This window comes from Diaporthe batatas, assembly GCF_019321695.1.
Source record: "Diaporthe batatas strain CRI 302-4 chromosome Unknown Contig00011, whole genome shotgun sequence".
NCBI lineage: Eukaryota > Fungi > Ascomycota > Sordariomycetes > Diaporthales > Diaporthaceae > Diaporthe > Diaporthe batatas.
Genome location: NW_025408558.1, coordinates 2486761 through 2498770, shown reverse-complemented (window position 1 = coordinate 2498770; position 12010 = coordinate 2486761). Strand labels below are relative to the sequence as shown.

Sequence of the window (12010 nt, the reverse complement as noted above, 5' to 3'; positions counted from 1 at the left end):
TCGGCCTGCTGTATCACATAATTTGTGGGGAGGAGTGGAATTTGGGGTAGCCAATCCTGGTCAAAAACGTGCGTGCCATCTTCTACGCGTGTGATGTAGATGTGACTCAGGTGAGGGAAGTGGCCCTCTTTAACTTTCGCCCGGGCAACTGATATGAGCTGGGCTGCCAACTGGTCCGTGTCGTAGACGTAGCGAACATGTAGACTGCGGAGAGACTGTGGAAGGTTCCATGAAAGTTCCGGAAACTTGGGACCGATTTGCGGCTCGGGGTACTCCGTTACAGGTGAGAGGCGACCCATTAGGGCTTGATCGATGCTCAGATGCTCTAAGGCTTGAAACCCTCCAAAGTGCGGCACATCAGAGAATCGACGCTGGGCATATGAGCGAATCGAGATCCGATAGAATTCACTCGTAAAACTCTTTGCCCAAGAGACGTTGACCATGGTGCTGGAGTAGGTCAGTTTCCGCAGGCAGTGGTGTACACCATCAAACAGATTGGCATTTGAAAAGTCGAGGTCACCGCCGCTTCCGAGCGAGCTGTGGGCCGGAGAGCGGTGGTAAACCAGTTCCTGTAGTTGGGAACACTCCCAGAGTATCTCCGTAACGTGTTGCAGCCGTTCAGCCTGACTGGCTACCAGAGTGAGCTTTCTGATTGTGGGAAACGACGGAGGCGGTAGTCTAGCATTCGTGTCAACAGGGAATGCAATTAGAGCAGGGTCATGAGTCTGGAAGCGACGCAGGTTGGGAAAGCTGGGGAGTAGGGCCTCTGTGCGAAATAGAGGCGAGAGTGCTCTCATTTCAGGCAGATGCGATGGTATTCGTGGCACAAATAGGCTTGCCACCGAAGGGACTGTAAATAGGGTCGACAATTGCCCCATGAAGACCTGTTCGGCAATAACTGGATCGATCCGGAGCTTTTCCAGGCGCGGAGCTAAACCAAAGAGCAATCTGAGGAGCCACGCATCAAAACTCGCAGACCTGAACCAGAGCTCTTCTTCGACCCAGAAAGTAGTGCCCGTTTCAAAGTCTATCCGTTCCATGGTGGTAGTCGGTGCTTGAAGTAGATCGGGGACAAAGGGGGGTACCGGGACGCCGTGGCATGAGCTCGCCTCTATGAAAAGCTGGAGCCGCTTTTTTGTAACGCCAGCCTTGTACGCCAGCGTGAAGTTGTTGATAGAAAGATACCGCAATTCCTGACGCAGCTGCTTATACTGGATGAGCCGTTCGATGAGCTTGGGAATCGCCGCGGTTTTGAGCCGATATGCCGATCTGATGTTCGCCTGGTGCGCGAAGCCCAACAACGTGGGACTGTCACCATGACTGGCCGGGAGGATGAAGGAGTGGAACCGGTGTTGATCCGCAACATTTCGTAGATATCTTGACGTGGCAGCCAGGCATCCCAAGTCTAGTTGTAACTCCTCCGCAGCGTCAGGTCGCGGGAAACTATCTGCTTCTGCACAGTGTGGACAGAGATGAGAGGCAATGAGTATATGCAACTCACGTGGGAGACTGGGACGCCCAAGATATTGGGGACTGGGGATGCTGTCTCCGGCCACTCCGACTGTCGAGCTTTGGGACTCAGTATTGCCCATGTTGAAGTTATGCATATGTTGTTGGTTGCGTAAGTTTCTGCTTTCTTCTGGGCCCTTTATCTGTTGCAAATGGGTGAAATCGCTTAGGAGCTTAACACACATAGCACGTGAACAGCTCGATGATATTTATAGCCCAATGTGTTGCGAGTCACTGAGGGATCATTGAATCCGTGGCCTTTTGCACAAGAGAGCACAAAGACATTGTTATACATTTGATTACCGATCTCTACCTCAGAATGAAGAAACTTGAAAGAAACCCGGCTTGAAGACAAAGGACATCAATCTTGCCGTCCTAGTTCAATGGCATCATTGAGTATAATGAGGAAGGATTCGACTTTATTGCAGCTCTCCTAATTCCGACGCTTTTCGAGAGTCCTCGCAAGGTATTGGCAAGAGAATGGGGAGTCAAAGGGTGGTTTTCCTAGACACGAGAATACCATCGGCCATGACCATATACTTTTGACCGTTTGCGGTGGGCATCTAAGTCTTCCCTGCCTGCAGTTGTGCCTCGGTCGTAAGGACACACGGCAGAGAATCGACTGTCCTCGAAATGTCACGGACTACGATCTGACTTTGGTCACATGATTGTTCATTGCCTAGGTACTCGTACCCAAATCTGGCAAGACGGGAGGCAAGTTAAGCGATAGGCAAGGTTGGCTGAAGAGGCAGCGGCCGCCGTTGTTGTGGCCGCGCCAGCCAGAGCTCCTCTTCGGGCTACAGCTTTATATCATCGATTCAGAAGATCGTGCGCCCGAGCCACCAGCACCGGACTGGGGAGGGCAGGGTAAGGGTCGTCGGCCTAACGTCTTCCAGCGCAGCTCTGAGAGACTGAGGAACATGTTCCGCCGAAGCCGCGACCGCCCGGCCGAGACCGAGACGCGGGTCGCGGGTCCTCGAGGCTGGACCTTTAATTGATGCCGCCGTGGTCCTTTCAAATAAGTGCGAAAGCTGAAGCGAAACACTCTTATACCAGCCACGGTTCACGAGTCTATTACCTATATGACATATGCTAACAACCCGGAAGACTATTCAGACCAGGGTTTCCAAAGCTTTTGCTACGGCAGTTCCGACCTCGCTTGTTGTTGCGGACCCTCCAAGGTCAGGCGTACGGATCCCAGCCTCTATAGTCTGGCTCACAGCCTGGTCAATCCGCTGCGCCGCATCAGGCATGCCGAGGGAATAACGGAACATCATGGCCACGGAGAGTATCATGCCGATAGGATTTACCAATTGTTCACCGGCAATGTCGGGGGCCGAGCCTGAGGACAAGATTTATCAGCAAGTCCCCAATGGCAGGTATTCATTCAAGCCAGCGGACGAGGACGCAATGCAATCCAATGTGAACCCTTAGCTTATGTGGAGGGGTCAGGGAGGCTCACCGTGGACGGGTTCGTACAGACCCTTGGTTGCACCGCGGTCCGCGACATCGGGAACACCGCGCAGGCTCGCGCTGGGGAGCATACCGATGCTGCCGACTATGGCGCTGCACTGGTCGCTGATGATGTCGCCGAACAGGTTGCTGGTGAGCACGACGCCGTTGAGCTTGGCAGGGCTGCAGGCGAGCGTCATGGCGGCACTGTCGATGAGCATGTGGCGCAGCGGCACACCCGGGAACTCGGCCGCCAGGACCTCGCTCACCACGCGCCTCCAGAAAGTGCCGCAGGCCGACAGCACGTTGCTCTTGTCGAGGCTGATGATGGGGAGTGGGTTGGAGCCGCGGCCCTGAGTGGCCAAGACGCCGGCCAGCCTCGCAGCCCGCGCGACCTCGTCGTACGTGTACTGGTCCACGTCGCTGGCCGACCGAGCGTCGCTCTTGTGCGCGCCGAAGTAGATGCCGCCGGTGAGCTCACGCACGACCATGATGTTGGTTCCGGCGCAGACTTCTGGCTTCATGGGCGACGTCAGGGCCAGCGACGGCGCGGCAAAGCTGACGGGGCGCAGGTTGCCAAACGCCTCAAGCCCTCGGCGCAGGGCACCCAGGCTAGCCACCTCAACCGACGGTGTCTGGCCCGCCCATTTCTATATGATCGTCTTGGTTAGTACATAGTTTGAAGTGGATCAAGCAGATGGAAGATTCGATGAAGATGGAGGACTTTCATACCGGACCGCCGACTGCGCCCAAGAGGACAGCATCGGCCCTTTTCGCATGTTCCAGTGCCTCGGGTTGAACGGCGACGCCGTAACGATCGAAACACGTCTAATATTTCCAACACAGAGAGCCTTTTAGTTAGTCACTGTGCAGACTGCTAACCACGATGTCCATTTCTACCAGGCGAGGTGCCTCTCCTGGGCAGGTGGCAACAGGTGCGGAATTAAACTCACCCCGCCAATCGGATATGTTGTTGTGTTGAGTCGCACATCAGGATATCGACGCGAAGCTGCATCGAGGACCTTTAGGCCCTCTGCCATGACCTAAGAATAAAATTCGGTGAGAAAGCTGCAGGCCGCAACCGATTGCTACGAGTTCAGCAGCTGTAGAAAGGAAACCAAACACACCTCAGGGCCGGCACAGTCTCCAGGGAAAACAACAATGTCCAACTCTACACCCATCTTGTCTTTGTTTTTCAGCCAAATACGGACGTTAAGAGACACTCTGGTTGCGTATCAAGCACAGCGCATTGGATAATCTGATTTATACGTCTGGGACCTGACCTTGCGGCACACTTTTCCAACCCAGAGGCAGAGTGCAGGCGCGCGCCAGCACGATAGCCTTGAATCGTAAGCCACTGGCATGTCTTCACCCCTGCCGACTTCTTTGTGTCTGTGTCGGCCTCGGATGTGGAAAAAAGACCGGCCTGACCATGTCCTGCCCTGCCCTCTAACCTGTTGGTTCATGGCAAGCCATATTCCCTGGGAGCTCTCCACCGTGACATCCCGAGACAAACACTCCGGGATCCCGGCGGAATGTGGGGCCCGTAGTGAGGACCCGGATGTACAACGGCATTCTGCACTCAAGGGATTGTGGCCTTCGTTGACTCGCATATGCTGACCCGAGAAACCGGTGAAACTGAGGGTCAGCCCTCGTTATCAGATTAATAGCATCGACCCTGTCTGTTCCCCACGTGCTTGCTGACCTTGCATGACCCCTTAATCAGGCACAAAGCTTAAATGAGCCCTGCCGTGTTCGCGCATTCTGACCATCTCCTGGCGCCGAATATTGCCCCTGTAGATCAATCAGATCTCGGTTGCGCCCGCCACAATGTACGCAGTATACGTCTAGAGTGAAAACATTTGCACTGTATACATGCAGGGGCAAGCCGGGTGCCGGGATTGTTCTCCACATATTATGCTTCTACTTTCGGCCCGCTTCTCAGTAAACTCTCCGAGTCAACTGACTGACCCAGGTGGCCGGTTTCGCTTGCAAGGGTCTAGGTTCACGACGTCGTGTGGTTAAGCAGTGACAAACTGCGCGCGTTCTAGTCTTCCACCAGGCTCTACAAGAGGTGGAAAAGTGCTTCTTGTGACAAGCCCGGATAGTCCGGCGTGATTTTATCATTTGGGCTGGAGTCGAATCCGTCGTGGACTACTAGTAGGCTTGCGGACGGTGACTCGGAGGGGTGTGCAACGAAGTGGCTTCCGTGGGCTCCCAGAAGCCTCCTGTGCCTTGTATTTAAACAGCCTACTGATTCTCAGTCTCGTTTGAATATCGTACGTGTAGTTGGTTGTTAAAAAGCTTATCACACACACGCAGACATCTATGTTCGTCTGGCTTTTCGAGTTTACCTCATTGACTTGTTCAGCAAACCAGTCGTCGATCATTTCTGCTACATTTATTCTACCTTGAGCTAGCTGTGGACGCAAGGACCCACCAGCTTACTACTTATAAACCTTTCAAAAGTATTTCACGAAATCTCGACGGATAGCTTCTCCTGCCTCTCCACACTTAAGAGTCTCGGTGTTACAATCAAATCATCAACAATGGGTTCAGTAGATGGTCTCCCCCAAACAGAAGGCATCCCGATATACGAGCTTCAAGCGCCGAAACCAGGTGTGGCTTGGGAGACTATGGGCTTCACACCCTCCGAAGGTAAGTTTCGCCGACGTTGTCCCCTCAAAAGCCATGTACATCCAGCCATGACTCATCCCAAATGTCTCACAGTCAACGGGCACATTGAGTGCCAATATCACGCGAAGTCAGGCGCCTGGGGCGAGCCGGTGGTGGTGGCAGATGCCCATGTCAAGGTCCACGGGCTGTCGCCCTCGCTCAACTACGGGCAGCAGGCCTTCGAGGGCCTCCGCGTCCATCGCGACCAGTCCGGGCGGATCAGGCTGTTCCGCATGGCAGCGCACGCAGCCCGGTTCGCGCGGTCGACCTCTGCGGTTGACATACCCAACGTCCCGGCGGCGCTGTTCGCGCGGGCGGTGCGCCTCGCCGTCGCGGTCAACAGCGAGTTCGTGCCGCCGTTCGAGGGCGGCTGCTCCATGTACGTGCGCCCGCTCGCATACGCACCGGGCCCCATCATGAACATGCATGCGCCCGACCACTTCGTCTTCTGCGTCTTCGTGACGCCCGTCTCCAGGCTTTACAGCCCCGTTGGCCTGCGGGCCCTCGTCATTGATGACTTCGGGCGCACCGCGCCCCGCGGCACCGGCGCCGTCAAGGTTGGGGGCAACTATGGTGCCACGCTGCCCATCATGCACCGGGCCCGCAAGAGGGGGTACAACCTCACCCTGCATCTCGACTCCTCCACCAACAGCTTCATCCACGAGTTCTCCGCCAGCGGCTTCATCGGCATCCGCCGTGAGCAGGATGGCTCTCATGTAGTCGTTATTCCCAAGGACTCGGACATCCTGCCGAGTATCACTGTCGACAGCACAGCTGTGATAGCGACGTCGCTGGGATGGAAGGTCGAGCGTCGACAGGTAAATCTTTCTTTAGCTCTGTTCCAATCTGTGCCTCCCCTGTTTTTGCTTATGGCTTCTTCTTCTGTCTGTCCCTCTGCATATCACTCTGCACATATATACCCCGATTAGTGCTCAGTGTGTCGAACACACGGTTCATTGGCCAGTAACACTAACTCCCCTCGCCTTTGCCACAGATTCCGGTCACTGAGTTGGCTGAGTTCTCCGAAGTCTTCACTGTCGGGACGGCCTCGTCGCTTGTCACCGTGCGCGAGATCACACGTGAGTCCACAGGCGAGAACTTCCAGTACAATGTCAACCAGAATTCTCCGGACTCGGCCTGTTACAAGTTGATGGACAGGCTAGAGGGAATCAAGCGGAGTATCTATCCAGAGCCGTGGGGCTGGCTGGAGACCATTGACCAGGATACCCTGTTGACCGATGCAAAGGGCGTGGCGCGTAAGAGCCATGACTGATGTAATAACTAGATGTTTTGAAGACGGCGGGAAGCAAATGAGGATATAGAGCAAGGGTTATTCACATCTGTGTAGAGAAAGGAGAACTTTGTATTGATAAGTGGTTTTGTATATGTCCGAGGACATGCATGACGCCTTCCAAGGTTCATGTGTTGGTACGCGCTCTTTGTATTGATAAACCAAAATGGTCCCAAGTACAATACTGTATTTCAATGTTGTCTCTCACATTAAATGAGAAAGGTTGAAGAGAATTTGGCCACTCAATATAATGTCCAAACAACCTAGACAGAAGGATGGTGTACAAGAGACTTCATCCACTAGATAAACTCATAAGGTCTCCTCTTGGCTATTCTCGCTGTAGTACTTGCAGGCCGTGAATCAGTCTGCTTTTTTCTGAGACCTGGTGTACCCTCATTTGGTCTCGGAGGTGGTAGCAGAAGATGGGAATCCAAAGAGAATCGAAGCAAGAGGACTTGGTGAAATATCAGGGCATGCATTCAGCTATTTACATGAAAGCACAAGGATTCGTATAAATGGCCAACGGTTTGTCCATGACAAGATATTCTTAGCGTGGCCACGCACTGAATGAAGGCGCCACGTACATTTTATATGTATGGGGATTAAAAACGAAACCACCCTAGCGTGGCCACGCAATTCAATGTATAAAGCTCGAGGCGGGTAATGCAAGAAGAGTGCACATTGAAAATACAGAAGAATAGAATTGGGGTGAAACTCAAATACAAACTGCAAATTGAACTGAAATTCGTGAATGAAACAATGAAATATTATACCGTCTATCTAGCATATTCAGTTGCGTTAGAATGATAGATCAGTATCTAGGTACTAGCCACTCCCGGACGCCCCTTCCCATCTCAACGAAACTACCAGGCTAAGTTGTCAGCCTTATTAGACAATTTCGCAGTTCTGGCCCTGGGTCTTGCTCCACTACCGCTCGTCAGGACATCGTAGACACGCTTGCCAAATTTGTTGAAGGCGCTGGTCATCCCGCCGAGGCGGGTCAGGCTCTTCTCCATCTTTGACAGGGTGAAGGGGAAGATTTCACCGCCTATCCGGACCTCGTTGGCGTCAAGGTCGATTTCGATGGCGGCGCCGGTCTCAGCCAGCTCGTAGAAGCGCGGGTCTTGTAGGGTGAGCCCCCACAGCCCCAGCGACGGCTGGTTACGGCTGTAGATGAAGGCAAAGCTCTGAGCAATGACGCATTCAACGCCGATGCCTGTTTTTGTCATGGACAAAAGCCCGTACGTCAGTCAAAGGTGATCTTCTGCGTTACCGGTTGAAGATGTCCTAGTCAATGGTACTCACCAAGCAGGGCCTGAACAGCTTCTTGTCTACTAGACCCGCAGCCAAAGGCGTGGCCACCGACAATGACCTTATGCCCTTCCTTGGCGAGCTGCCGGAACTCGGGGTTTGTGCGCTCGAGGCAGTGCTCACCGAGTTCCTGGTTGTCCTTGGACGTCAGGAGGAACTGCGCTGGTGCAAGCTATGAGGGTTGATCATCGTCAGCAACTTGGGCCTTCGAAGGTTTTCGCACGCGCTTGTTTGCTTTGGTAGGGTTGGAGGTGTGGAGAGAGGGGGAGCGAGGCGCGTGTGGTTCCTTTACTTACCGCATCTGTGTCGACGAAGTCTCCCAGCCGATAAACTTTGCTCTTGATGGTTCCCAACGAAGCTGTCCCAGAAGCAGGCTCATCTCCATTCTCGGGTCCATCAGGCCCCTCAGAAGCCTGGAATGAATCGAGTTGGCGTCCCTCATCAGCATCAAGCCCTGGAGGCTCAACCCAGTGAGGGTCAGGGGGCGAAATGCTGTCACGCAATGACCCTTTACCTTTTGCCTTCTCCCAGACAGAATCGGAGATAAGGGAAACCAGGAAATCTGGAGACGTGATGGTCATATCAAACGAAGAGGCTGCAACAGTAGCAGCAGAAGCCAGACTGCCGAAAGATCCTGCAGCAGACAGAAGTGAGCACATAGCAATCTCAGGATTCAACTGGCGGGGAAGAAAGGAGGCACTGGTAAGAAGAAATATGTTTAAAGTCTTGGACTCACCCTTGCCCATGCGGTTCTCAAAGTTGCGGTTCTGGCTGCTTAGCCAGACCTCGCCGGGGGCAGCCATGTCGGCGCCCATGCCGACACAGTAGCTACACCCGGGAAGGCCTATGGTGAATCCCGCGCGCTCGTAGACATCGGCAAGCCCAGTGCGGCGCAGGAAGTCCGCGATGGGTCTGCTCCCGGGGACAACACGGCGGTGGCCTCGCGAGCTAGGCTTCAGCCCCGCGTCCAGCCCAGCCTGCAGAACGAGAGCTCCCACCACCAGGTCCTCCTCGGCCGTGGTGCACGCGCCGATGAAGACACCGTCCAGATGGACGCCGGCCACCTCGGACACGGGCACCACGTCGTCGGGACTGGGATACTTCGCAACAAAAGGCTCTACCTTGGAGAGGTCGATCGTGTGCGATGCCGCATAGCTGCAGCCTGGGTCGGGGCGGAAGTATCGTGAGTTGGATCGGTGGTGGCTTGTCTTGCGAGAGTTGACAAACTGCTCTGTCACGCCATCTGGCACGAAGATGCCAGTGATACCGCCGAATTCCTGATGGCCAGTCAATCATACTGACGCAAACTGATAATGCGGGAATGGCCCGCACTTACGGTAGTCATGTTGGCGATGGCAAAACGCGCGTCTGCGCTCAACCAACGGCAGCCGGGGCCGGTGTACTCGACCACGCGATCGCTGGCGACGGTGTTGCGCTTCAGCTCCTTGAGGATGTACAGGATGGTGTCTTTGCCGCCGATTCCACGCGCAGGGCGGCCCACGAGGCGGATCTCGACCACCTCGGGCACCTTGAACCAGATCTCGCCGGTGACGAGGGCCATGGTGACCTCAGTGGCTCCCAGGCCGATTGCCAGGCACCCGTCGGCGCCGGCGCTGCATGTGTGGGAGTCGGACCCGATGATGATCTGGCCGGGCTCGGCTCGCTCCCTGTGGAACTCTGTGTGCATGATGGTGTAGTTGTTGCCCTGGAACTGGGTCATTTTGAACCGTTTCCGAGCCACGTCCATCTCGCCGACCAGCTTCTGCACCAGCGGCGTGTCCATCAGCCGAGGGTCCACGACGTGATCCCCTGCCAGCCAGAATCGGTCATTGCGGAAGATTCCTGGGTCGCCAAGCTTGTTGTAGACCTGGAGCATACCCTGTTCCAACGGCAAATCAAATGCGGCTGCTGTTAGCGAGAATGGTCACTAATACAGACACAGGTTCATGGGTTTCCATCGCCGTTGGTTGCGGACGAAGTTGGGGAAGAGTGGGAGGCAGCAGTGATGTTCTCTTACATGCCAGCTAGCCTCACTAGCCATGATCCAGTCCACAGATACTCTGATGGTGTCTCCAGTGGACACAGAGCCCTGGTGGGTAACATCATGTAGAGAGAAAATCTTCTCGGTGACATTCATAGGACGCCGTGTTGCCGGCTTCGTCTTTAGCAGTGTCAGAGGTTTGCCGCATCTCTCAGCAGAATTCAAAGACTCGAGCCCTACGTGCAGATGGGTAGAGGTCAGCAAGGCAGGATCTTTCAGGACACGAATCTGGACACCTTCCCAAGACGTTGGGCTTTTCTCTTTTTCTATGCATTCATTTTCTTTCTTTTTTTTGGGGGGGGGGGGGGGTTTAAGTGTGGGGACGGGCGGGAATAAAATGTGACGTCCGCAAATAGGACGGCCCGCTCCCGGCGCCAAGAGCGACTTTGACAAGGATGAGGCCCAGAATCCAGGGGTGTGTAGGTCTGGACCTAGGTAGGGCTGGAGTGGGCATCCGTCTTGGCGGCAGGGTCAATTCCCGCGCTCAAGAGCCGGAAACATAGATAATCAAGCATTCGGGTCCGACTCACATGCAGATGCCAGTAGGAGCAGGTCTTTCTGGCTTTCCTCCGGTACAGACTGTCCCCAGGCAAGTGCCATTCCACCGTAGTCCGGAGATGCAGTTGCAATGCTGACTACCTGCAGCAGAACGTTGGCCTCGCTCTCTCGACCTCGGTGCTGAAGCTGAGCCGCAAGAGCCGACAAAGCCGTGAGGGGGTGCTTTTCGGATATGGTGTCGGATTCTGTCGTAGCCTGAGTCAGTACACCACTGTAGTGATGCTACTCCAACATTACAATGGTACGGTTGCACATTCAGAAGATCTGAAACAAACCTCGTTCAGTGGCCGACTCCACCTGATGCCGAGCTGGGCGGACGGTCCTCAGGACCTCATGGAGCTGGGATGAGAAGGTGGTCACCGCCATGGTGTCTGAAAAATCTGGCGGGTCTTTCAGGGAGTAAAGAGAATCAGGAAGGTCGACGACACTTGCAAAGCTGGGTGTTATTCTCTCTCCCCCTTCTTTCTTGTTGCAGGGAACAACTTCTTCGTGTTGGAAAATACCCAAATCTCTGTGTCTATCACCAGGTCTTTGTGTGAGACGATCACAACTCATCTATTTCATCACCTAGACGTGAAAGATATGTGGCACAAGATGGGAAATAAATACACAATGATAGGTTTAACAAAAATGAGACCCACAACGACCACTGCAAACTACCCCCACTCGCTCGTCCTTCTGAATTAAGAGTCCTCGGACGGAAGGGAAAACACCGAATTGGTAGACTTGGATAAGCTTTACGATCCCTTGTTTGCATGCGCACATACACCGCTCATGTCCCCACTTCACGCCATTCCAACATTACTCAAGGGCCTGCAGGTCACAGCTGTGCCGTATTCCCTCGATTTTTTGAATGACTAGCCCGAGTCAGCCACACAGTACCGTATTATTCTTCGCGTACACCACCACCGGGTACATGTAGGCACCCGATGAGATCAGTGAACAAGACGTGGCGGCTGATGACGGACGCCGCGGCAGCGCACGTGCAAACCGCAGATCATTTTGTACTACATAGTAGCGGGAGAGTGTCCCCACCCATACCCACCTAGTCCCTATCAAGCAAACGATTTGCATGGAAAGGTACGTCCATGATCCCAGCGGGAACAAAGCAGGTGGGGACGGGAAAGCGATTGCATCCGAGAACTCTAAAAATGCACTTCCTCTGGTATGAG

At 54.3% G+C, this 12010-nt stretch overlaps 3 protein-coding genes across 3 annotated transcripts; 1 reads left to right on the top strand and 2 right to left on the bottom strand.

Moving 5' to 3' along the window:
- Positions 1 to 2621: 2621 nt before the first annotated feature.
- Positions 2622 to 4001, bottom strand: KVR01_009626 (uncharacterized protein; the record flags this gene model as incomplete). Its single annotated transcript, XM_044781771.1, has 3 exons — positions 2622 to 2851; positions 2972 to 3611; positions 3915 to 4001. The coding sequence occupies 3 exons, from the start codon at positions 3999 to 4001 to the stop codon at positions 2622 to 2624; spliced, it is 957 nt and encodes a 318-aa protein (XP_044642128.1).
- Positions 4002 to 5510: 1509 nt separating this feature from the next.
- KVR01_009188 (uncharacterized protein) lies at positions 5511 to 6910 on the top strand (the record flags this gene model as incomplete). Its single annotated transcript, XM_044793643.1, has 3 exons — positions 5511 to 5619; positions 5692 to 6455; positions 6632 to 6910. 3 exons carry the CDS (start codon positions 5511 to 5513, stop codon positions 6908 to 6910), a joined length of 1152 nt encoding a protein of 383 aa, XP_044641690.1.
- Positions 6911 to 7774: 864 nt separating this feature from the next.
- On the bottom strand, positions 7775 to 11204 carry KVR01_009479 (uncharacterized protein; the record flags this gene model as incomplete). Its single annotated transcript, XM_044788497.1, has 8 exons — positions 7775 to 8144; positions 8234 to 8411; positions 8536 to 8873; positions 8976 to 9516; positions 9576 to 10118; positions 10257 to 10456; positions 10811 to 11023; positions 11114 to 11204. The coding sequence occupies 8 exons, from the start codon at positions 11202 to 11204 to the stop codon at positions 7792 to 7794; spliced, it is 2457 nt and encodes an 818-aa protein (XP_044641981.1). The 3' UTR covers positions 7775 to 7791.
- Positions 11205 to 12010: the final 806 nt, after the last annotated feature.